Raw genomic sequence first — 24,623 nt, 5'->3', positions numbered from 1 at the left:
GAGATGTATTATAACTGATTTATAGTGTATCCTTTTTTTATACTTTGCAGTTTGTTGCATATTTTAAGGACCCAGACGTAAGGCTCGTTGACCATTCACTTGGTGTTTTCTTGGTTTATGATTGTCGGCTTTGCGGAATACGGCTGAGATGAAAGGATTTATTGAAGACACAAACTACTCCATTGGACTACTGGATGAAGCAGCAGCTCCTAAAGATGTTATTGATAACTATATTTATAAACATACCCTTGTAAGTATTGAATTCCATAATCATGATTTTAAGATAGTTGATTTCCCATCTATAGCATGGCTGAATTAGCCATGCTGTCTGGGAGCGCGTCGCGACCGGTCAGTAGGCAAAGTTTTCTCAGTTAGTACAGAGTTTTGAACTCTGTACGGCTGCACGATGAGCTTCCCGCTCAATTTGCCTTGTTACCTCAGTCTCTTTTTTTTCCGTGAGCAGGACTGCATGCGAGGTTTTTCTCCTAGTCTGTGAAGAGATTTTTCGATTTTTTTTTTTTTCACCATTTTCCTTGGCAGTGATGGCTCCTAAGCCATTTGGATTTAAGTACTGCCAGTGCGGTAAAATTATGTCCAGAATAGACGGACATAATTACTGCTATATTTGCCTGGGCCCGGAGCACGACCAAGCCTCATGTCGAGACTGTGATCGTATGTCGCCCCGGTCAAAGGCAATGTGCTGAAAAAATTGCGCGTTTAAAGTCACCGTCTACACAGTCTTCGCTGGGACCGGCGAATAGACCAAAGAAGAAACCAGTTAAAAGGTCAGCTTCGTTGGAGGGTGCCTCGGCCAGGTTGGCAATACCAGGGCCGGTAAAGGGAGTTGAGGCCTCGACTCTTCCAACAAAAAGCCCCTCATGCGCCGCTCAGTTCACAGGGCCCTGTACCCATTCGCTCCCGCTCCTCGACGCCAAAACAATCGGAGCATGGGAATTCTAAACAACCGAAGCATAGGGTGCATCAGGACATGGCGCATGCCACATGGTGCACCAAAAGAAGTCGACCCAAAACACGACGCATTAAAACGCCCCGCACACGTCGTCATGCTTGATCCAAGCATGATGACGCAAAATGTGCGAAGCTCTTGACTCAACCTCACTCAACACCTGTCTCATCGCAGTCTTCACTGGATGGTCAAAAACATCTTAAAAAGACACACAAAATGAAACACATGGAGTCATCAAAAACTCCACAGACAGACTCTGAACTAGATGTGGAACTAGTCTCTGACCACGACTCTTCATGTAGCGAGGGTTCTGAATCTGATTGGTCTTCACTTAGTAGACCACAATCCCTTCATCTTCCAACACCATGTCTGCCTCCTCAAGACTTGACCCTAACAGCACTGCCTCCAGGACCAACTCCATCTCCAGGACCTTCACAGTCTCATCTCGCATCGAAAGCGATGTTGCAAATTATGCAGGCATTAAATACTTTTTCCAAGATCTGGAGTCCACACATTCTCTGCACCTTCTCAACCTTTACCACCTGCAGTACCAAGTCCTCTCCTTCCAACTCAACCAGCAGCACCATCGCCAATCCCAGACCGACCAGGTTCACCGGATTCTCAATGGTCATCAGTCACCTGGCTCATCCACTGGATTCCCACCTGACCCTCCTGAAGGTCTCCCGAAACCTTATTCCCCCTTCCGAAGACCTGTCCTACGCAAAGTTCATCGAAAAAGTAGGCTCTCTTTTAAATATTGAAACGGGAAAGATACCTGACCCTCGATCAGAGGTTCTTGGAATACTGAGAATACTTGAAATGCTGCCAGAGCCCATAGCTCTGCCACCTCATGCAGTACTGGATGCAGTTCTTCGTAAAATGTGGGAGAAACTGTTTACCACCACAGCTGCATCCAGAAAAACAGACTTAAAGTACCGTATGTGAAATTCTACAATTTACGATTCCACACAATTACCCTACAACTCAATAGCCAAAAGAACAAAACTTCATGCCAATTCACCACCAGGCAAAGACCATAAATCTGTGGATGACTTCGGCCGCAAGGTGTACCACTCGTCCATGCTGGCCAAAAAAATCCAACACCATTAATTTTACATAATCCATTATTTATTTGAATGACTCCAGAGATTACGTCCATTATGTTTGGCTTCAGATAACTGTTAAGCGCACTCTACGCTTATGTCCAGGGACACAAGAACACTTAGACTCAGTAGAAAGTATAATTTTTTTTTATTAATCAGTATAGGTATTCTCGGGAAAAGCTGGGTACTGGATGCCCTTTGTCTGACAAACTGACCAGCATCTCACTGTATACTCATTCTGTTTCATTGTAAACCGGTTTGATATGCATTTTATGCAGGAAAATCGGTATAAAAAACTTAAAATAAATAAATAAATACAGGAAGTGACCCTTCTTTTATAGATAACATTCAATACTGGAAAAGGATAGAAGGTTCTAGAGATTTGCGTGACTGCCCAAAGGATCATTTACATAAGTTGTAATGTCAACTGCATGATAGGGATGATCTTAACTACCCCTGATTAGTTTCCCCAGGAGGTGGAGCCCATTTACCATGGCTTTTGAGATAGTCCTTTGTTCTGTTAAAATCTTACTGGTCAAGATAATTAACACGTCTGTAGCTGTGTTGATACAAACTCCTGAGAATAGTGCCTGAAGCTCCCCTTTTGTTTCTTCTTTGTGACCCTATGAATAGGCATCACCTTTCTGGTGCCAGCTTGTCTGCCTTTATAGATATCCAGGGACATTCTGCAAGTCATGCTCAGAAAGTCACTTAGTTTATTCAGCTCAGGCAGGCTAAAGAAAAGCAGAGGCTTCTGGGGATTTCCTTCTCCATGTTGGTTTTCTGTTCAGGCATACTTCTCATAACACCTTACCACAACCATTTAGAGACATGGAAGGTCTTCGACATTTACTTTGTTCTGTATATGAGTCTTCTGCAAGATCCTCAGCTACGGCGATAGCACAGCACATGGCATGGTTGAGAGCGAGCGCAATAAGAGAGGATGTCCACGACAAGTTAGTGGCCATACCTTATCTAGGAGACAATCTTTTTGGGGCTAGATTTGGGGAAACTGTTACCTTTTTAAAAGAACAGAATACGGCTGTACTGTCACTAACATCTCCCAACAGACCCCCATACCTCTTCTAGGAAATTCTACCCTTCATTCAGAAAAAAATCCTATTCAAGGGCGCCCTTCAAACTATATACCTATTGAGCGCAGAATTATTCCCACCAGAAATACTCTCAATCTCATCCATCCTGTGGACGATCTCGACAACAGCTCCTCAAAAACAGACTCCATCTTTTTGAGCTATCCTGAGCCACCTCCACCACCATACATAGGGGGTCGCCTTCAACATTTTTATGCCACTTGGGAGGCGATTACCTCAGATCGCTGGGTGCTGAACATCATAAGAGAGGGTTACCGAATAAATTTTCTGACACTTCCGTTCCTACTTCATCAACCCACTCACTGTACTTTCAGGAACAGTTATTTATTTAGTGCTTTTTTTATACTGACATTCATGATACAGATCTTATATCGGTTTACATGGAACAAGGGGGAAATAACGTTAAACATAAAGATAATGAAAGTTACAATAAAACATGGGTGCTCGAACTGGGAAGAAGAGCCAGTGGCAGAGAAAAAACGGAACTGAACAATATCAATACAACCATATTTACAATCGCGGTAATGGGGTGCGTTGGCTAGAGGCCTCGGGATGTGACTGTAGCTGGGGAGGTCCTAGATTAAGGGAAGGCTTGCTGAAATACACTCTACAGATACAGAAATCTATTCAAAGAATTCCAATATCACGGGAAAATCAGGGATTCTACTCCCACTATTTTCTCATTCCAAAAAAGTCTGGAGGTCTTTGACCAATCTTAGACTTACGGAACCTCAAAAAACATCTTCAAAAAGAAAAATTCGATGACCTCTCTCATAGAAATGACGGCAGAAGAAGACCAATCGACCCATCCAGTCTGCCCAGCAAGCCTCACACTTCTTTTTTTTCTCATACTTATCTGTTTCTCTTGGCTCCTAGTAACCTTTGGTTCTATTTCCCTTTCACCCCCACCATTAATGCAGAGAGCAGTGATGGAGCTGCATTCAAGTGAAATATCAAGCTTGATTAGTTAGGGGTAGTAACCGCCGCAATAAGCAAGCTACACACATACTTACTTATTTACCCAGACTATGTTATTCAGCCCTTATTGGTTGTTTTTCTTCTCCCCTGCCGTTGAAGCAGAGAGCTATGCTGGATATGCATGAAGTATTAGTTTTACTTCTCCCCTGCCGTTGAAGCAGAGAGCTATGCTGGATATGCGTGAAGTATTAGTTTTTCTTCTCCCCTGCTGTTGAAGCAGAGAGCTATGTTGGATATGTATTGAAAGTGAAGTATGCATTGAAAGCCACATTATCTATCAACAAATATTGAATAAGCCTAATAATTGGTAATACCTATAGCTTATGAACTCTTCGTTAATTTTACTTACTCTTGCCCACCCCTGTTTTTTTTTTTTTTTTTTAAATTTGGAGATGGCAGGCCTCCATCCTTCCGCTCCGTGAAGGTGGAACACCAACCAGTGGCCACTGGCATCCCGCTCCGTGAATGCCTCTGTGGCTATTGCCGCTCCGTGCAGTGTTTTGCTGCCTCCTCTTTATACACTTCCTCTAGACCTGATGGATCCACAGTGTTTATCCCACGCCCCTTTGAAGTCCTTCACAGTTTTGGACTTCACTTCCTCCGGAAGCTCGCTTGGCTACAAGAGACTGAGGTAACAAGGCATTCGCGCGGAAAGCTAATCGCGCAACCGTTTACTAACTGAGAAAACTCCGCCTACTGACTGGTTGCGACGCGCTCCCAGATAGCATGGCTAATTCATCCTGCTATCTAGGAAACAGAGTTTTACAGTAAGCAAACTTTCTTTAATCCTGAGAAATTTGTTTTATGATTGCCAGTGATTAAACCACATTTTTGCCTGTCTACGAAAGCAGTTAATTTAAAATGAGTAGTGCTCTAAGGTGCATGCTTAACACAGTAAGTTATGCATCTATGGCTGAGATGCATATCTTAATTTAAAAATGTGGTTTTAAAAGTTGTCTAGCATTTACCAGAGGTTTTATGACTAGGGCAGAAATTCTCTGAATTGGACCATTATACATCCCTCCCTCATCCCAAATAAGTTGTATGTAATTAGAAAGCCAGAGCTTTTTTGAAAATTCAAATGCTTTCTTTTTTGAAGTTACATATGTATTCCAAAAAATGTTGAAATATGAGATTTGGACAAGAAAAGTAACATTGGAGGAGGGGAATACCAATATAAATGGATGCTTTGAACAGTATTTAAACTGTCCCAGTACAGTTGGCATATTACTTGGCTATATATGTTAATCTAATTTATAAAAAAAGTTTTTTCCATAGATAAGTAGCTGAATTAGCCATGCTGTCTGGGTACGTCCTCCGTGCCACTAGGTGGCGGAGCTCTCCAAGATCACCCAAAGTCTTTTGGTGAGGTGATCCTGCATATTCCCCTGCCTCCTCGAGGCTCCTCAGTCTGTTTTTTTCCGCGTGACTGACTGCACGCGGAGCTCTTCTCTCTTGTGAGAAAAATAGTTTGTGAGGAAAAAACCTGACAAGAATTTGGAAAAGAATTGACAGTTACTACACAGAGCGCTTTAACTTAAGATGCCTTGTCTGGGCTTTTAAGTTTTGCGACTGTGGGAAAATCATGTCTGTAACTGACAGACATCAATTCTGTTACCTCTGCCTCTGTCCTAGACATGACCAGGCAAATTGCAGGGACTGCGGACGCATGTCCCCACAGGCGCAGCACCAAAGATCCGCACGTATCGCACAACTCGGGAAGCATCGGGCTCCTATGCCCCCTCTGAGGCTTCAGCTAGGTCATCCCCGGGACCGAAGACTACCCCCAAGGCCCAATCCCATTGAAGAGCCACCTCTGCGGACCCTTCAGGTCCGAAAGAGAAGAAAAAAATCGAAAATCCCATCTACGCAGGGTGCGGGAGATGCGCCGCAGACGCAATCTGCGTGGAAAGCATTGAACATCGTGGTGTCGACCCACCTGCAGTGCGCCGACGCATCGAGGATAAATCAACGCTCCTATGCATCGGATGAGCGTCGATGCATCCGCATCGCATTCATGATGCTGCGTCGAAGCCGAAGTTAGCCAGCTCATTCCTGATGCAATCCGGCACACAGCTGTTTCAACCGCAACCTACGAAGAAGCATAAAAAGCATCCAACTGGTCACAAGACATAGGAGTCCTTCACTGCTAATGGTAAACTTAGAGGATAGTCCGTCCCCTCCACAGCTATCAGGATCCTCTTCTCCATCTTCCGAAGTTTTCTGTGGACTATCTGTGGCCTCTCATCACCGCAGCTGCTCAGGATTACAGGATCCACTTCGTCCCAAAATTGTCTGCCCAGCGAGAGACATCGGCCATCCGAGAGGACCAGATACATACATCCTCAGGGTGGCTATATTATCGTCGGATCACCAACCGGATCCCAAACCATCCACTTCAACTTCTGCCTCTGACACTGTTACGCAAATTACTAATATCTTGTCGCAATTTTTGAAATCAGTAGAGCAGCAATACCAACCAGTCCCTATTGAACCAGAGGAGATGCCTTCATCGCCTAAACCTGGACCAGCACCAAAAGCACAGCCTAGGAGACCCTCGCCTCCTCCAATGGATTCCCCTAGTTCATCCTCTTCCCCAGGGTCATCAACTTGGTTACCTGTCCGACCCACAAGAACTACCATCGAAACCAGTTTCCCCATCGGAGGATCTCACTTACTCCCAATTCTTAGAGAAAGTGGGTCAATGATTGGGTGTAGAAACAAAAGGATACCAGACCCTAGACTGGAAATGTTTGGAATCCTAAAGATTTTTGGTACTCCGGCTGAACCCACAGCACTTACTTTCACCCAGTGCTGGAATCAGTGCTGGAGAAAGCTTGGGATTCTGTTCTCTAAGACTTCTCTACGACACATTCTATACTTAAAGTATAGAATGCGAAATTCAGCTTTCTACACAAATGTACAACTCCCTCGTGCATCTGTTGTTGTCCGCCATGCAAAAGGCACACAAAACCAGATTACATGCAAATAATCCACCAGGAAGAGACAAGTCTCTAGATGACTTCGCGACGAGAGCTTTCCAATCGGGTTCTAAACGCAAAAATTCAAAACCACCAATTTTACGTGGCTCAATATCTGTTCAAGTGCCTGCAGAACTTAAAACCTATTTTACAACAAGGTTCAGAATACACCCCTCCACTAGAATTTCACAACATGGAGGAAGGCCTTCGGCAACTTGTGCATTCTATTTACGAGGGATTTGAAACCTCTGCCAAAACCACAGCTAACACCATAGCAGCCAGACTGGCATGGTTGAGGGCAAGCGCCATAAGAGATGACGTACATGAGAAGCTTGCCAATCTTCCCTGTCGTCCAGACAACCTGTTCGGGGATAGACTCACAGAAACTGTTTCAAAATTGAAAGAACAGAAAGTGGCAGTGCTATCATCTTCTAGATATTATTTCGGTTCGTATAAAAAAAAATCTTACCCTAGAAGACCATATCATCCTTACACCACCTATAGGCCCCAGCAATACTAAAATAAGGCCAGCAGCCTTACCAGCAACCAGCTTCACATCAGCGTCCATGCGCTCCTCATCAGCCATGCCAGTCTGCCGACCCTCAACCACCCAAAAACCAGAAAGTTTTTTTAAAAAACCCAGCCACAGCTAACCCACCCAGAAAGTAGGACGGCTGTCCCACTTTCTTTCACAATGGAGTACCATAACATCAGATTTGTGGTTCCTCGCTATAATACGAGATGGATACTTTCTCAACTTCACATCCCCTCCATCTCTCCCGCATCCAACGGTCAAACATCAAGGTGTTCATCATAAGAACATAAGAAAATGCCATACTGGGTCAGACCAGGGGTCCATCAAGCCCAGCATCCTGTTTCCAACAGTGGCCAATCCAGGCCATAAGAACCTGGCAAGTACCCAAAAACTAAGTCTATTCCATGTTACCATTGCTAATGGCAGTGACTATTCTCTAAGTGAACTTAATAGCAGGTAATGGACTTCTCCTCCAAGAACTTATCCAATCCTTTTTTAAACACAGCTATACTAACTGCACTAACCACATCCTCTGGCAACAAATTCCAGAGTTTAATTGTGCGTTGAGTAAAAAAGAACTTTCTCAGATTAGTTTTAAATGTGCCCCATGCTAACTTCATGGAATGCCCCCTAGTCTTTCTACTATCCGAAAGAGTAAATAACCGATTCACATCTACCGGTTTTAGACCTCTCATGATTTTAAACACCTCTATCATATCCCCCCTCTGTCGTCTCTTCTCCAAGCTGAAAAGTCCTAACCTCTTTAGTCTTTCCTCATAGGGGCGCTATTCCATTCCCCATATCATTTTGGTAGCCCTTCTCTGTACCTTCTCCATCGCAATTATATCTTTTTTGAGATGCTGCGACCAGAATTGTACACAGTATTCAAGGTGCGGTCTCACCATGGAGCGATACAGAGGCATTATGACATTTTCCGTTTTATTCACCATTCCCTTTCTAATAATTCCCAACATTCTGTTTGCTTTTTTGACTGCCGCAGCACACTGTTCCGACTATTTCAATGTGTTATCCACTATGACACCTAGATCTCTTTCTTGGGTTGTAGCACCTAATATGGAACCCAACATTGTGTAATTATAGCATGAGTTATTTTTCCCTATATGCATCACCTTGCACTTATCCACATTAAATTTCATCTGCCATTTGGATGCCCAATTTTCCTGTCTCACAAGGTCTTCCTGCAATTTATCACAATCTGCTTGTGATTTAACTACTCTGAACAATTTTGTGTCATCTGCAAATTTGATTATCTCACTCGTCGTATTTCTTTCCAGATCATTTATAAATATATTGAAAAGTAAGGGTCCCAATACAGATACCTGAGGCACTCCACTGTCCTCTCCCTTCCACTGAGAAAATTGCCCATTTAATTCTACTCTGTTTCCTGTCTTTTAGCCAGTTTGCAATCCATGAAAGGACATCGCCACCTATCCCATGACTTTTTACTTTTCCTAGAAGCCTCTCATGAGGAACTTTGTCAAACGCCTTCTGAAAATCCAAATATACTATATCTACCGGTTCACCTTTATCCACATGTTTATTAACTCCTTCAAAAAAGTGAAGCAGATTTGTGAGGCAAGACTTGCCCTGGGTAAAGCCATGCTGACTTTGTTCCATTAAACCATGTCTTTCTATATGTTCTGTGATTTTGATGTTTAGAACACTTTCCACTAATTTTCCTGGCACTGAAGTCAGGCTAACCGGTCTGTAGTTTCTCGGATCGCCCCTGGAGCCCTTTTTTAAATATTGGGGTTACATTTGCTATCCTCCAGTCTTCAGATACAATGGATGATTTTAATAAGTTACACATTTTTACTAATAGGTCTGAAATTTCATTTTTTAGTTCCTTCAGAACTCTGGGGTGTATACCATCCGGTCCAGGTGATTTACTACTCTTCAGTTTATCAATCAGGCCTACCACATCTTCTAGGTTCACCGTGATTTGATTCAGTCCATCTGAATCATTACCCATGAAAACCTCCATTACGGGTACCTCCCCAACATCCTCTTCAGTAAATACAGAAGCAAAGAAATCATTTAATCTTTCCGTGATGGCCTTATTTTCTCTAAGTGCCCCTTTAACCCCTCGATCATCTAACAGTCCAACTGACTCCTGCTCAGGCTTTCTGCTTCAGATATATTTTAAAAAGTTTTTACTGTGAGTTTTTGTCTCTACAGCCAACTTCTTTTCAAATTCTTCAAGAAGTAAACTACCTATTTCAGCAACACTGTATACGGGAGTTACTTCCATCCCGATATCAGAAGGGATTCTTTTCACAATACTTCCTCATCCCCAAAAAATCTGGAGGGCTTTGACATATTCTGGACCTATGCTGCCTCAACAAGCACATACAGAAAGAGAAATTCAAAATGACTTCTCTCAAATCCATTCTTCCCTTCCTACAGCCCATGGACTGGATATGCTCCATAGATCTAAAAGATGCATATGCCCACATACCATTGCATCCCAAATCTTGGAATTACCTGTTTTCAAGCGGAAAAGACATTTTCAATACAAGGTTCTCCCGTTCGGTCTCTCCTCCATCCCCAGAGTGTTCACAAAATGTCTAGCGGTAGTGGTGGAACATCTCCGGCAGGGGGTTCAGATATTCCCTTATCTCGACAATTGGCTGTTAGTGGCCCCCAATCCTTCTCTCCTCCGGGACAATTTAGTTCACACGATCACTTGCCTAGACAATCTGGGTCGTTTTATAAACTACGAAAAATCGTACCTTCAACCTACCCAGACGTTGGACTTCATCTGAGCTTCTATAGACACCATTGAAGACAAAGCTTTCCTGCTGCAACCTCGATCACTAGCTCTCACTACACTAACCCAACTTCTGTTAAACCTTACGAAGACTTCAGCCCATCAAGTCTTGACCATACTGGGTCATATGGCAGCGTGCACCTACATGGTTCCGCACACGAGACTACACATCCGTTGCCTATAATGGGGCCTGAAGAATCAATGGTCTCAGTTCGAGTCCATTATCAACTCCAGTGACATTGACAGAGTGCTCACCGCTCAGATCCCCTCACCATCAACTAGTTCTTACCACGGCTACCTCCCCCAGAGGGTGGGGAGCCCATCTTACCAACCTTCAGACTCGGGGATTGTGGTCTAACCACGAACGCAATTATCACATAAACCTTCTGGAACTGAGGGCTATCAAGAATACCCTTCGGGCTTTCGAACACAATCTGCAGCACCATGTCGTCATGACAACCAAGTAGCAATGTTTTACATAAACAAGGAGGATTCAGTTCATGGAACCTTTGCAAAGAAGCGATAGAGATTCTGGACTGGGCCCACAGCAAGGGAATCTCCCTACAAGCCACATACCTGCTGAGAATCAACAATTCCAAAGCAGACAAGTTGAGCAGAATTTTTCACCCACACGAATGGGAGCTAGATCAAGATGTCACCAATCGAATTTTCTCGATTTGGGGTCTTCCCGAATTGACCTCTTTCTAACAGAACGCAACAAGTAGGTCGACCTATTTTTGCTCAGTATACCCCAGCGCACGCCGATTGGTCAAGATGCATTCCTCCTTGATTGGTCTCAAGGCCTCCTTTATGCGTTCCCTCCCATTCCTCTGATCTCTCACACAGTACAGAGAAGCATCGAGGACAAGTTTGATCTAATCCTCATCGCATCAGCATGGGCGTGTCAACCGTGGTACAGCTACCTAGTTCAACTTTCGATCTGCAAACCAGTTCCTCTAGGAAATAACCCCACCCTCCTCACCCAGCAGGAGGGCTCAATGCTCCATCCACTTTATGCATCCTTGAATCTCATTGCATGGAGATTGAAAGGGTCTCATTCCAAAACCTAAACATCTCTCCAGAACTGGAAGATATTCTAATCGCATCCAGGAATCCATCAACATGACTAAGCTGCCAGCGCAAATGGGAGTGTTATGCCTCCTGGTGTTCCTCCATGGACACAGACCCACTCGCATGTCCACCAGAACATTTTCTGACTTACCTCCACCTGCTCTACATGCAAGGTCTGGCCACCGCCTCTTCGTGTTCAACTCAGTGCAATAGCAGCTTATCACACTCCCCTCAACGGAGAATCTATAGCCTGTCATTCTCTTGTTTCCCGGTTTATGAAGGGCGTACTACATCTACGACCCCCGATCAAGAAACCACCTGTACCATGGGATGTCAGCCCAGTTCTGGAACAACTTATGTTACCACCCTTCGAACCACTGGACACTTGTCATCCTAGATAAGGTACTATTTTTAATCGTCCTCACGTCCGCGAGGCGAATCAGTGAACTTCAAGCCTTGGTGCACTATCCACCTTACCTTGAATTCTATCACGACAAGGTTATGCTGCGTACACACCCTAAGTTTCTTCCAAAAGTGATCTCCATCTTTCACTTAAATCAAACCATAACCCTACCAACTTTCCATCTGAAATCGCACGCAAATGACAGCAAGCGGCGTCTCCATTCATTGGACTGTAAACGAGCACTTGCGTACTATAAGAAACACACTCTCTAACAGAGCCTCGCAACTCTTCCTCTTCTTCAATCCAAACGCACCAGGACTTCCTGTTTCCAAAAGAATGTTGTCATCCTAGCTTTCCAACTGTATACGTTTCTGCTATCAAAGTTCAGAATCGCTATCTTCCACACCCAAAGCATATCAAGTACGTGCGATGGCTGCTTCCATTGCTCACCTCCATGATGTCTCTCTTGGATATCTGCAAAGCAGCCACATGGTCCTCGCTACACTCCTTCGCATCCCACTACTGCTTAGACAAACAGGAGGGGGATGACGCAAAGATGGGGCGGATAATCCTAGACAAAAACACTTCTTTAACTAATTTGACGAACTTATAAGAACTGTCCGCCTCTTATTCTGTATTGAGTGATAACTTACCTACAAACTTGCATGGATTAACACGCTCAATACTTAAGCGGGGAACTGCCAGACAGCATGGCTAATTCAGCTCTTTATCTATGGAAAAAAGCAAGTTTGCTTACCGTAAACGGTGTTTTCCATAGATAGCAGATGAATTAGCCATGCTGATCTGCCCGCCTCCTAGGACAGTTCCGACATTGCATATCGTCTTGCTTTGACGCGGACTGAGGAGCCTCGAGGCGGCAAGGGAATATGCAGGAAGGAACACCTCACCAAAAGACTTTGGGTAATCTTGGAGAGCTCCGCTACCTATTGGCATGGAGGACGTACCCAGACAGCATGGCTAATTCATCCGCTATCTACGGAAAACACAGTTTATGGTAAACAAACTTGCTTTTATCTTCCGTTCCAATATAATTTCATTTATTGGTCTGTTAAAAATTTAAACCATATACATAATCCATTGTTTGCCTTAATGTAATCGTATGCAATACAAGTTTTATTTCTGATTATCCTATCTAAATTTTCTCCTACAGACAGGAAAAAATGCTTTTTTTGTGGGTGATCTTGGAAAAATCGTGAAGAAAAACATCCAGTGGCACAGTGTGGTGGCTCATGTAAAACCGTTCTACACTGTAAAATGTAATCCCACTCCAGCTGTACTTGAAATTCTGGCAGCTCTTGGAACTGGCTTTGCGTGTGCTAGTAAAGTGAGTGGTGTTAATTTCTAATTCCATGAATTTGTAGAGCCTTAAAAATGTATTTGCCTCTAGATTATAATGTAAATATAAAAGCATAAGAATAAACATAGAATGACACATATGGATCACAGGACCCATCTAAATTGGCCAAACTTTCGTGCTGCATGCCTCAGACCCAATTTGATCTTGGGCTTTTCTTCACTTTTTATGTGGCTTGGAACCTTCTGTGTTTGTTCCATCTGGGGTGATTTCAGTTGATGGCCCTGACACAACATATTTCTAGGGCTTTCCAGGAAAACTTAAAGGGTCCTCTCCATCTGCAGCAGTTCCATGTCCCCACACTTTCATAATTTATCAATTTGCATTTTGCATCAAGAACAGACGTAATGGCTTTTTTTCTTAACTGCACCAGTTGCACTACTTTAAACTTCTCTTTATGGACAAACATGTTCTTTAGTGGGTTTTTTTTTCCTTTTTTTTTTTTTTAGGATTCAGTCTCTTTTTCTGTGTTTTTCTTCTTTGGCCCCCTCTCTGACATTTTTCTGATAGGCATTCCTGGCTTTGAAACCCTTTTTTCATAGGATGTCTGTCCTTTGAAATATCTTCCCTTTTGGATTTCATATTGATTTTTCTGATAGAGGCCAGTAATGTGCAGACTGGAGATAAGATGTACTTATCATGAAACTTGCAAGTATCTTGGCGAGGAATACAGTGTGGCTCAGTGTAGCATCTGCTTTAGGATATTGCTGAGGCCTGTCAAGCTTCATGAAAGGAGACTGCTGTCTTATAATGAAGAAAATATCTGGTTCCACGAAGCTGGTGCTGAAGGCATCAAAGAATGACTAGAGCCACTCTTGACTTCTGAAGGTTCAAACTAGAACCAATGATTTTAGGCTAGAATTCCAAACTTTGAGCTTTGCCAGCATAGATTTTTGTAACTTTATTTCTTGGAGACCCGAATAATACCATGAGACCTTTCAGTTGCTGCAGAATTCTGCAGCAAGCATCTTAAAAGGTACATGCAAATATGATCATATAACACCAATGTTAAACTATCTTGGCTACTGATACAATATAGGATATCATATTAAGCACTCACTTTACTCCATTGCACAATTTACAATAGTGAGTCATGGTTAGGTACTAGATTACATCTGTATACACCATCTAGAAACCTCTGATCAAACAAGTTTGCTGTCTGCCACTACTATTCAACAGGGAAAAGGCAATAACAGCAGGGCCCATATTATGGAATAAAATATATTTATTTAAGTGTTTTTATATACAGATAACCGTATGCACATCGTATCTGTTTACATAGAACATATAATAATGATAGAGAAAATACATAGAACAATTTGGTTAAATGTCAAACAGAGAAAGGTGCATAACATATGCAGAACGAGCATAACTGTTGATATAAGCATGTATATATTGGGTACTATATACAAGGTTTGGTTAAAAATTTGGTTACAGTGCATGCTTAGAGTGCGGTAAATATCAAAGAAACTAGAGAGGTGTATTATCCCAGGACAAGCAGGATGATAATCCTCACATATGGGTGACATCATCAGATGGAGCCCTGGTACGGAAAACTTCTGTCAAAAGTTTCTAGAAACTTTTGGCTGGCACACTGAACCTACTGATATTCTCAGCCACAGGGGTCTCCCTTCAGTAAGCAAAGCAGGGGTCTCCCTTGCTGTAAGCAAAGCAGATCAGGAGCTCTGGGAAAATTTCCCTCACTTTTTTCCTCGGGGAAGAAAACATTTTCAGTCACAAATTGTCATCTGATCTCCCTTCATCATAGTTTCGGTGAGTACATTTTTTGAATCATTTTTTGGTCGATTCCGGTCACCCTCACTATCGGTTTCTGCCGGTCATCGACTGTTACTTGGCCTAATTTTTTATCATGGCCTCCGGATTCAAGAAATGTCCAGATTGTAACCGGACTATGTTGATTACAGACCCCCACATTATGTTTGCGTTTTGTGCCTGGGATCAGGCCATGATGTCCGGGCTTGTACAACATGTGCCCAGATGACACCAAAGGGCAGGCATGCCCGTTTGAACAAGATGGAGGAGGAGTTTAAGAAAACCCCATCGTCATCGACATGGTCTCCAAGAATAACACCTCCCTCAGTCGTAAAACATCGAGAAAAAAGACACCATCGACATTGTTCCACCGACCCATCGGATGGAAAGACACAGCTATCGATGTCGAAGGACATCGAGCCGATGCCCAAATGAGTCTGGGTACTGGAACCAACACACCCTACCGTACCCGAGGAACCGAGGCACTCTCCACCGGGCTTTGTGTTAGAGACTGTGCCACCATGCTCAGTTGTGGAAGTGCCAGGGTCGGGTCTTACCTTCCCCAGTGACAGTGGACCCAGTCCCAGTTTCCAGGGAAGAGGTGACTGCCATGGTCCAGCGCCAGGCCATGGTCGAGGCTTTTCGAAACTTCCAGCCTCCTTCCGTACCATTGGTACCGACATTGACTCCCGCATCGATATCTGATCCGTCGATATTTCAGCCTTTGCTGAACAAAATCGACGCCTTGAATAGGAATAATTCCTCCGGCACAGACGACGCCGGTACCACCAATGCGCAACCATTGACTCCATCGATGCCACCCTATCCACCGGTGACTCCTTCCATTCCAATCCCTGGGTTATTTGAAAAAGATAATAGGGACTCTGATTTAGTCCCAGGGCCATCAGGCCTTCACCGTCATCGAATAGCAGAAAAACCATCGATGCCAATGCATCCCAGTCCATCGGGTGACACCAGACATCGGTTCCCATCGAGGCCCATCGATTCTCCATCGATGCCTTCATTACCTCCTATGTTGCCAAAGCAGATTCCATCGATATCTGCTTTCAAAACAAAGCATCATATACAACCAGAGGATCCTGAATCGCCTTATCCTCAGTATACTCCCTGGAAGGATGTCGATTCTGATACTGAGTCAGAAGAACTACAATCCGAGCCTTCTCCACCAGAAGAGAGGAGAAAGTCCCCTCCTGAAGATTTGTCCTTTACAAATTTCATTAAGGAAATGGCAGATACAATTCCTTTCGAATTAGTGACGGAGGAGGACACAAGACACAAGGCGTTAGAAGTCCTTCAATTTGTGGATGTACCAAAGGAGGTAATGGCAATCCCAATCCATGACGTCCTTTTAGAACTTCAACAAAGGATGTGGGAACATCCCTGTTCAGTACAAGCGGTGAATCAAAGAACAGATGCCACATACCTGGTGCAACATGCTCCAGGTTTCCAAAAGCCCCAACTGCCTCATCACTCGGTAGTCGTTGAATCTGCTCAGAAAAAAGCCAGGAAACAGAAACCTCACTCTTCTGTCCCACCAGGAAAGGAGCAAAGGTTCCTAGATACCTTAGGAAGAGAGTTTTTTCAGGGATCCATGCTGGTATCTCGCATTGTGGCATACCAGCTTTATATGACACAGTACCAAAGGAACTTGTAGAAACAAGTTCAAGGTATTGCTGATCTCCCTCAGCAACAATTGGCTTTGAACACACTTATTATAAAAGGGCTGGAATCTGGTAAACACGAGGTACGGGCAGCTTATGATGCTTTTAAAACATCAACTCGCCTATCAGAATCAGCAATTAATGCAAGAAGGTGGGCTTGGCTTAAGGCCTCGGACCTCAGGCAAGAAGTCCAGGAAAGATTGGCAGATCTCCCTTGTACTGGAGACAATCTTTTCGGAGAAAAGATTCAGGCTACCGTCTCTGTTAAAAGATCATCACGAGACACTCCGCCAACTCTCCAAGCTACCATCAGATCAGCCATCCTCCCTAAGAAAATCAACTAGAAGGGACACCAGGAGACCCTCCATAGACCTAGAAGATATTACCCACCTTCTTCAGCGCGTCCATACCGTCCACCATAAAGGGGACGTTCACGCCAGCCAAAACAGCAAAAAACCCACCACCACCACAAATTGATCCAGCAGCGGGTTTTTGAAATAAATCAAGAGAACAGAAGCCTTTCCATCAACTCTATGCTCCACTTGCCAGTAGGAGGTCGACGTCATCATTTCAAACACCAATGGAGTCTCATCACAAAAGACCAATGGATATTAGCCATACTAAATCGGAGCTACCGTCTAAAATTCAAAACAATACCCCCGCATTCTCCACCCATTCCACTTTGGACAAGCATGGTCATCACACATCAACTCCAAGTAGAACTCTCTATTTTGCTGATTGCCAGGGCTATCAAACCAGTGCCCCGGTCTCAACAAGGCAAGGGGTTCTGTTCCCGCTACTTCCTAATGCCAAAGAAAACAGGTGGCCTTCGCCCTATCTTAGACCTACGCAATCTCAACAAATTTCTTCAAAAAGAAAAATTGCGGATGGTATCTCTGGGAACCATCCTTCCTTTGCTTCAACGGGGAGATTGGCTCTGTTCTCTAGATCTTCAAGACGCTTATGCACACATACCAATTTCCACACATCGCAAGTATCTGCGATTCATCGTGGGGAAAACATTACCAGTATCGAGTCCTACCATTCGGCCTTGCCTCTGCTCCTCGAGTATTCACAAAATGTCTAGCAGTGACTGCTGCACATCTAAGAAAAAACAGCATTCATGTTTTTCCATGCCTAGACGATTGGCTAATCAGAAGTCCATCCAGGGAGGGAGGTCTGTCTGCCTTAAAAAGCACAATAAAACTATTACACTCCTTAGAATTTCTAATCAACTATCAAAAATCCCACATCGAGCCGTCTCAACTCCTCACATTCATCGGAGCAGACCTCGACACCACAGTGGCAAAAGCTTTTCTTCCAAACGACTTTGCCAACAATCTAGCACGTTTGGCAAACTCTATAACCCAATACCAGTTCACATCTGCCCATCAACTTCTAGTGCTACTAGGACAAATGGCCTCGACAGTACATATTACCCCTATGGCGAAGTTAGCCATGAGAAGAACTCAGTGGACTTTGAAATCTCAATGGCTACAAGCTTTCCAACCACTGTCGTACACAGTTCAAATCACCCACCAATTACGCCTTTCACTCCACTGGTGGACAAATCAAACAGCCTTGAAAGCTGGTCTCCCATTCCAACAGTCAAATCCGCAAGTCATCCTGACCACAGATGCCTCCAACGTGGGTTGGGGAGCTCATGTCAACAACCTTCAAACACAAGGGACGTGGAGTACGCTCGAAATGAAGTGTCAGATAAACTTCTTGGAACTTCGAGCGATGCGATATGCCTGTTATGCCTTCAAAGACTGCCTCTCAAACAAGACTGTGCCGATTCAAACGGACAACACAGTAGCAATGTAGTATATAAACAAACAGTGAGGCACAGGCTCTTATCTGCTCTGCCAGGAAGCGGTGCAGATTTAGGCTTGGGCTCTAGAGCATTCCATACATCTACGAGCAACTTATCTGACAGGCATAGAAAACGTCCTAGCGGACGATCTCAGTCGACATTTCCATCCCCACGAATGGTCTCTGGATTCACCTGTAGCGAGCAAAATCTTTCAACGCTGGGGTCGCCCAACCATAGACCGCTTTGCGTCCAAACTGAATCACAAAGTGGAAAGGTTCTGCTCCCTCCATCGACAAGCATTCCCCAGGGATGCCTTTGCTCGCCCCTGGAACACAGGACTTCTATATGCGTATCCTCCAATTCCGCTCATAGCCAAAACTCTCGTGAAGCTACAACAGGAACAATGATCCTTGTAGCCCCGTATTGGCCTCGACAAGTATGGTTTCCCATACTCCTCGACCTCTCGATCAGAGAACCAATTCGCCTGGGCACAGTGCCCACTCTCATAACTCAGAATCAGGGCAAGTTGCGCCATCCCAACCTGACAACTGTTGCCCTGACAGCTTGTATGTTGAAAGCTTAACTCTGCAACCACTTAATCTTTCGACACAAGTCTCTCAAGTTCTCGTAGCTTCACGAAAACCTTCCACACGTAAATATTACCACTTTAAGTGGACTAGATTTACCAAGTGGTGCACACAAAAAGGTTTTGACCCTTTCTCTTGCCCCACTCCTGCTTTATTAGATTACCTATGCCACCTTTCGGATTCTGGTCTTCAGACATCCTCTGTAAGGGTACACCTAAGTGCCATAGCGGCATACCACAAGGGCATAGGGTATGCGCCAATAACAGCGCAAACCCTAATAAGTCAGTTTATGAGAGGCTTACTTCACCTTAAGCCTCCCATTCGACCACCGGTCACTGAATGGGACCTCAATATAGTACTAACAAGACTCATGCGGTCACCGTTGGAGCCTCTATATTCCTGTGATGAAAAATTTCTTACATGCAGATCGATACTCTAAGGCCGCGGTAGAAACAGTGCGGCAGTGTCAGGCGCACCCTCGTTCCCCGCACGCACAGTTCTCTTCACCTACCGCTCGATACTCTCTTCAAATTGCATGCAAATGCATGCCGCGGCTGCGAAGCCTTAGGCAAGCGTTAGGCCCGCGCAACCCATTTTACTGTATAGAGCGCCTATACAGTATCCTGGGTTCGTGGGCCTAACGCTTCACGGCCGCACTGGTATCTGTCATTTCAAATGTCATTTCAAATGTCATTTGAAATGACAGGTACCAGGAAGTGGACAGTTATGTTCCCCGATGCTCGGCAAACTTTCCCCCAGCCCCCGCTCACCTGCCCTGGCCCCGTCCGGTCTCCTCCTCCCGAAGCATAAAAAAAAAAACCCGAAAAAGTAGCAAGGCTCGGGCCTGCTACGGTAGTCCCTTCTCCCTTCTCCTCTCCTCCCGATTTCGGCGCTCAAGGCGGCCGGGTGGGCGTGCATTCATCCAGGCAGAGGGAGCCGGCGGCGAAAGCGGCCTCCGGCTCCCTCTGCCTGGATGAATGCACGGCCCCCACCGGCAGTGAATGAATGCCTGTGCGATTTCGGCGCTCAAGGCAGTCACATGACGTGACGTCACGCCTTGAGCGCCGAAATCGCACAGGCATTCATTCACTGCCGGCGGGGGCCGTGCATTCATCCAGGCAGAGGGAGCCGGAGGCCGCTTTCGCCGCCGGCTCCCTCTGCCTGGATGAATGCACGCCCACCCGGCCGCCTTTGGCGCCGAAATCGGGAGGAGAGGAGAAGGGAGAAGGGACTACCGTAGCAGGCCCGAGCCTTGCTACTTTTTCGGGTTTGTTTTTTTTTTTTTTGCGCTTCGGGAGGAGGGGACAGGACTGGGGCTGCACCGGAGACCGGACAGGGCCTTGAGCGCTGAAATCGCCCCCATTTTTTACACTTTATTCCCGTTTTCATTTTCGAACACCACACTAACACCAAGTAGAGGGTAGGCGGTAAACTAACAGGTTAAGGACGCGGCAAAATAGCGGGTTACAAAGGAGATAATCTGAGCGGGCGTCACAGTATCGGAGGGGAATAGCTAATTCCTTCATTATACAGCTAATTCGTTCATTTACATATCATATACATGCTGCGTGCGGAAAGGGTTATGCGTCTGTTTTAAGAAGCGCTAAGGACGCGTGAAACTGGAGACTGTATCGCTGGATCGCCTTACGCGTCCGAATTGTGCGCTCCCAGCACGTTACAGACGGGAAATCTTCAACCGCACGTTACAGTATCGACCTGATGGAAAGTATTTTTCTTAGTAGCCATTACATCAGCTAGGAGGGTCAGTGAGTTACAAGCTCTCGTCACATATTCACCCTACACAAGGTTCCTACATGACAGAGTAGTCCTCTGCACTCACCCCAAATTCCTACCAAAAGTGGTAACAGATTTTCACATCAATCAGTCAATAGTCTTGCCTACTTTCTTTCCAAGACCTCACTCTCACCAGGGAGAGAGTCTTACTCACCTTAGAATGTAAATGTGCGCTTGCTTTTTACCTGAACCGCACGGCGGTCCATAGGAAATCCACCCAACTCTCTGTTTCTTTTGACAAAAATAAACCAGGAGTTGCATTAGGAAAACACTCTCTAACTGGCTAGCAGACTGTATCGAATTCTGTTATGAAAAAGCAAACATTCTTCTCCAGGGGCGAGTAAAAGCACATTCAGTAAAGGCTATGTCTACATCAGTAGCACACTATCGTTCAATGCCCATTCTTGACATATGTAAAGCTGCAACATGGAATTCCCTTCACACCTTTGCAGCTCATTATTGTTTGGACAAAGGATGGCAAGATTCAGCCTTTGGACAATCTGTCTTAAAGAACTTATTTCCAGTATAACACAAACTCCTTCTACATCCATCCTGCTGTGATTTCAGGCTGCCTCATTTTTTCCAGCAGTACACCAGTTGTTGTGCTTGTTGCACAGGTTGTATGCTGTTGGTATAATGTAAGAATGACTCAGCCTGTAGCTTGCTAATCACCCATATGTGAGGACTATCATCCTGCTTATCCTGGGATAAAACAAAATTGCTTACCTTGTAATAGGTGTTATCCCAGGACAGCAGGATGTAGTCTTAACAGAACCCACCCGCCACCCCGCGGAATTGGGTCCGATATATTTTATATTTTATTTTTTTTGGCTGATGCATACTGCTACAAACGAGACTGAATGGAGGCCCCTGTGGCTGAGAATATCATGGCATGCTGGGCATGCTCAGTAGCTTCAGTGTGCCAGCCAACAGTTTCCAGAAACTTTTGACAAGTTTTCCGTACCAGGGCTCCATCTGATAATGCCACCCATTTGTGAGGACTATATCCTGCTGTCCTGGGATAACACATTACAAGGTAAGCAATTTTGCTTTCTCACAGGACAAGCAGGATGGTAGTCCTCACATATGGGTGACGACAGAGGATGGAGCCGAATCACGGAAAACTTTTGTTAGTTTCTAGAACTTTGACTGGCACCTACTGGGCATGCCCAGCATGGCACTAAACCTGCAGCCAGCAGGGGTCCCCCCTTCAGTCCTCTTTTTTTCCGCGCAGCAGTAGCCACACGGGTTAAGGAGCTCCACGGAGATTCCTGACAGGAATTTTCGTCACGAAATTACTAAAAACTTTCATACCCTACAGGGGTTCCTCTCTTGAATTTTTGACTCCACGGTACTCCGGTTAAATTTTTTACCCGTTTTCGGTAGACTCCCATCGAGTTTGGCCATCGACTGCACTGCGGCTAAATTTTTCAAAGGCCATGGCGTCTGGGTTCCGTTGGTGCCCGGACTGTACTCGCACCATGTCCATAACAGACCCGCATAAAGTCTGTGTAATGTGTCTCGGGTGCGAGCATGATGTCCTGACTTGCACCAAATTTGCTTTAATGACACCAAAAGGTCGCAAGGCCAGAATGGAGAAAATGGAACTTCTCTTCCATTCTCAAACTCTGACGCCGTCTATTGCATTGACGTCGTCTGAACCGGCACCGTCCACTTTGCGCCAGTATCGGCCACTGTCCAGTGACCGTCCGGCGTCAACGACTTCTCGGCCTTAGACTACCTCTACTTCCCATTAGGACCAAGGGGATCGTAGAGAGAAACATTGGCATCAACACCGGAAGTCTCGGACCATCGATGAAGGAAAATCATCGTCCGAGCCGCCATCGAAGAAACCCTGTCCAGAAAAGGCATGGACCCTTTCTGCGACCGGGTCACCGAGGCAACCCTCACGCGGACAGGAATCGAGAGCTGCGACTCCGCCTTTAACGGTGGTCCCTCCAGCTATGCCTCTGCCTCCTTCTTCCCTTCCAGAGCCTGGGCTGCTTGCTCCAGGTCTCCGTGAAGAACTGGACCGGATGGTTCAGGAGGCCATCGATAAGGCGATGCATAGACTCCAAGGTCCCCCGGCGCTGAAATCGGTGTCAGTTGCGTAACAGACCATCGATCCCATTCCATCAGCATTGGCACCACTGCTCTCAAAGATGGAAGCGCTCATAGCCGCTTTTCCACCGATGGATCCTGGGTCACCGATGGCTCCGGTGCCTTCCCCACTTACCTTGTCATCGGGAGGAGAAACACTGTTCCGCATTTCTCCATCGGTAGTCCTGCCGATGCCTCAACCATCGATGCCGATGTGCTCATCGGCACCACCGATCCATCCATCGATGCCCTCTATGCCTTCATTGGTGCCTGCAGTACTTCCCTCGATGCCTTCAGATCCTAGACCAGTACCTTCAGGAATACCATCGTCCCACCCTCAGGGTCCTAGAGGGCAAGTGCTGATCCCTATGAGACCTGGACTGATGATTCATCTCAAGACACCGATTTACCATCGCTGCCACCTCCCACTGAAAGTAGGAAGCGTTCTCCTCCAGAGGACTTGTCCTTCATAAATTTTGTGAAGGAAATGTCTGATTTCCTAGCGTGTAGCAGATGGACTCAGGACCAATGGGTATAGTGTACTCCTGTTAGCAGTTGGAGACGGATCAGATTTCAATCTGACGTCAGCCCCTAGTACATATACCCCTGCAGGAAGTGCAGTGCTTCAGTATTTTCCATCTCCATAGCAGTTAGGGACTATCTGCACGCTCTCAGAACGTTAGATCAAAATTAAAGAACAAAACCCGAAATTTAAAGAAGAAACCTACCTGAAGACTAGCCCTGCACTCCTGCTTTGACCACAGCCTTCCAGTTGATCATAAACTGCTGGGGAACACCAGCCATGAATCTTCTGGCAACCCAGTCCAATGCCTAAGTTCTTCAGCTGCAGACGAGAACCACAATCCCAGGGAATCGATGCCCTCGTCCAGACTTGGCCACAGGAAGACTTGTGTATGCCTTTTCCCCATGGCCAATACTGGGCGGGATCATCCGGAAGATAGAACACCACAGGGGGCTAGTACTTCTAGTGGCCTCAGACTGGCCAAGAAGGCTGTGGTACGCAGAAATGCGAAGACTTCTGGCGGGGAACCCTCTGTCTACCTCCACACAGGGACCTGCTCCAACAAGGACCCTATCCTCCATGAAGACCCAACTCTATTCTCTCTTACTCGCCTGAAGAAGAGCAGATACTCGGGGGCAGTGATTGACACCTTTCTCCGAGCACGCAAGTTTTCCACATCTTTAACCTACATACGAATATGGAGAATATTCGAAGCCTGGTGTGAAGACCGTGACATCTTTCTGCAGACAGTCAAAATCCCCATGATCCTGGAATTTCTGCAGGATGGCTTGAAAGGGTTGTTTCTCAACTCCATCAAGGTTTAGGTGGCCGTGCTGGCCTGCTTCAGAGCCAAAGTGGACGGCATCAGTCTTATCATCCCATCCAGACATTTCCTGTTTCCTGAGAGGGGGTCAAGCAAATCCGACCACCATGCCTTTGCCCCTATGGAATCTCAATCTAGTACTAGACTTCCTGGCAGGAGATTCCTTCAGACCTACACGCAGTCTGTCACTATGGCTCTTGACCTTGAAG

The 24,623-nt window shown here is 45.4% G+C and overlaps 1 protein-coding gene across 2 annotated transcripts in view; it reads left to right on the top strand.

The window, feature by feature from the left end:
- The window catches only part of AZIN1 (antizyme inhibitor 1), a 268,902-nt gene that overhangs the window by 63,414 nt on the left and 180,865 nt on the right, over positions 1-24,623 (top strand). For both annotated transcript variants that reach the window (XM_029591846.1, XM_029591847.1), the window contains exons 3-4: positions 51-250; positions 13,113-13,286. In XM_029591846.1, the coding sequence (XP_029447706.1) occupies positions 149-250; positions 13,113-13,286 (276 nt within the window). In that variant the 5' untranslated portion in view covers positions 51-148. The remainder of the gene's footprint in view (positions 1-50; positions 251-13,112; positions 13,287-24,623) is intronic.

Source organism: Rhinatrema bivittatum, chromosome 2 (genome assembly GCF_901001135.1).
Source record: "Rhinatrema bivittatum chromosome 2, aRhiBiv1.1, whole genome shotgun sequence".
NCBI lineage: Eukaryota > Metazoa > Chordata > Amphibia > Gymnophiona > Rhinatrematidae > Rhinatrema > Rhinatrema bivittatum.
The sequence above is the reverse complement of the archived record's forward strand: the minus strand, read 5'-3'. Positions and strand labels throughout refer to the sequence as shown.